Source organism: Octopus bimaculoides, chromosome 11, assembly GCF_001194135.2.
Source record: "Octopus bimaculoides isolate UCB-OBI-ISO-001 chromosome 11, ASM119413v2, whole genome shotgun sequence".
In the NCBI taxonomy this organism is placed as follows: domain Eukaryota; kingdom Metazoa; phylum Mollusca; class Cephalopoda; order Octopoda; family Octopodidae; genus Octopus; species Octopus bimaculoides.
This window is the reverse complement of record NC_068991.1, coordinates 32,043,141-32,045,593: the sequence shown is the minus strand read 5'-3', so window position 1 is coordinate 32,045,593 and position 2,453 is coordinate 32,043,141. Positions and strand designations below refer to the sequence as shown.

General features: G+C 36.0%; 1 protein-coding gene across 5 annotated transcripts in view; it reads left to right on the top strand.

The window, feature by feature from the left end:
* The window catches only part of LOC106868368 (reticulon-1-A), a 234,477-nt gene that overhangs the window by 219,397 nt on the left and 12,627 nt on the right, over window positions 1-2,453 (top strand). For all 5 annotated transcript variants that reach the window (XM_052971676.1, XM_052971677.1, XM_052971678.1 and 2 more), the window contains one exon: window positions 1,660-1,718. In XM_052971676.1, coding sequence (XP_052827636.1) covers window positions 1,660-1,718 — 59 coding nt within the window. The remainder of the gene's footprint in view (window positions 1-1,659; window positions 1,719-2,453) is intronic.

Below are 2,453 nucleotides of genomic sequence, written 5' to 3'. Positions count from 1 at the left end.
ATATATATATATATATATATATATATATATATATATATACATACGTATGTTATTATTATTATTATTATTATTATTATTATTATTATTAAGGTGGCAAGCTGGTAGCATAATTAGCACGCTAAGCTTGACTTTGCTTTTCATCCTTTCAGAGTCGGTAAAATAAATACCAGTTGAGCACTGAAGGTGACATAATCAACTGACCCTCAACTCTGAAATTACTCTCTTTGTGCCAGAATTTGAAACCATAATTATTTTTATTATTATTATTATTAGGCATAGCATTACTAATAACCCGGTGTTAGAACTCAGTATACATATACTTCAGAACAAAGCGTCAGTCGAGTACCAAGCAATCATAAGAAATTAAAATGACAAGGGAACAAGAAATTATGTCATGAACTTCATTAGCTTGCAGCAGTTACTGCTATATGGTGCAATGCACTTATAGTTGAATGCTTGTGTATCACCTTATAGCTTCATCGGAGCTTCAAACATGAAGTGCAGTTTTACTAGTGTTATACACAAGCATTCAACTATGAATGCATTGCATCTTATTGTAGAAATGGCTGTAAGCTAATGAAGTTCATGACATAATTTCTTGTTCCTTTCTCATTTTAATTTCTTAATATGTATATATGTATATTTATAAAATAAACACAAATGTGTTTGCTGTTTATACCTATGCCACACTAAGGGCCAGCCCCTGAGTTGGATCTCCAGTTTAAATTGGATTTGATAACTTCTATGTCTAACATATCCTACCAACACTTCGTCTTCAATGTTGTTTACAACATTGTCAACTTAATGTTATCATACCTAACCATTTCTGGCATCCTACCTGTTGATGTGCCTTGATTCTAGTGAACCCTCATAACTAAATTTTATGCTCTTCCCTCTGGGTGGGTAGCCATGTATCTCCTTTACAACAGCACACCTGTTTTTGCCCTCATTCTTGATCACTATCTCTCAGAGTATTTAGTGTGTTGATACTAGCATGTTTATTTTGTGATTAATTAGTAATACAACTTTTGCTTCAAACCATGTTGTAAAATATTTTTTTTTTTTAATATTGATACAGAGGAAGACATCACTTGCTATTCTTCTTTGTTGGGCTAGCAGAGTCATTAGCGCTCTGGACATTATGCTAAATGGTATTTCGCTTTGCTCGTTACATTCTAGGTTCAAATCTGCTGAGATCAACTTTGCCTTTCATCCTTTCAGAGTTGATAAAATAATTGCCAACTAAGTACTGGGGCCAATGTAACCGACTTGCTTCCTCCTGCAAAATTTCAGGCCTATAGTAGAAAGAATTTTTATTAAATATGCAAAACATATTAAATGTCTGAGAAGAAAATATTTGCATTTAGCTTGAATCAAAATCAGTAAAACTCCAAATTTGGGGCATTACTGCATCTAGTTTGGTGACTAACTTTTTTCAGTTCAGTTCCCTCTAATGTCAGTTTCACCATTTAGTTGTCTGTCTATAATGTAAGCATTCAACATCCTGACTCCATGGAAAGTACAATTCTTCCACAAAAACACCTGTATTTGACTACTGAAGAAAATACAATGTGTTGATGATATGATTACTAGTATATTGATTATTAGTGGAACTGATTAATTAAATATTGTTTTAAACATCTGTTTTTGTTGTTACAGGTTCAAATTGATAATTACTTGGCAATGGCGAGGAGTCAATTCAATAAAATATTGCAGCAGTAAGATATTTCATTTTTACTTTATGATATCTCCCTACTAACCATGATCATGCTTTATAACATCTCCATTGTAGCTATGACCATGCTTTGTAATATAATCTCCATAGTAGTTTTCATCATGCCATATGACATCTCCTTAGTAGCTATGATCATGTTTTATGATGAAAGAGAAGGGGGAGAGGTTTTTTTTTTTTTATTTATGGTGAAGTGCCTTCAAGATTGTGGAACATTTCACATACATTATTTCTGTTTATAACAAATATGTTTTTGCTGTTACTGGTTCAAATTGATAATTACCTGGCAATGGCAAGGAGTCATCATCATCGTTTAACGTCCGCTTTCCATGCTAGCATGGGTTGAACGATTTGACTGAGGACTGGTGAAACCAGATGGCTATACCAGGCTCCAATCTGATTTGGCAGAGTTTCTACAGCTGGATGCCCTTCCTAACGCCAACCACTCCGAGAGTGTAGTGGGTGCTTTTATGTGTCACCCGCACGGAGGCCAGTCAGGCAGTACTGGCAACGGCCACGCTCAAAATGGTGTATTTTATGTGCCACCTGCACAAGAGCCAGTCCAGGTGCACTGGCAACGATCTCGCTCGAAAATCCTACAAGGCCAGTCAGGCGGTACTGGCAACGGCCACGCTCAAAATGGTGTATTTCGTGTGTCACCCGCACAAGAGCCAGTCCAGGGGCACTGGCAACGATCTCGCTCGAAAATCCTACATATATG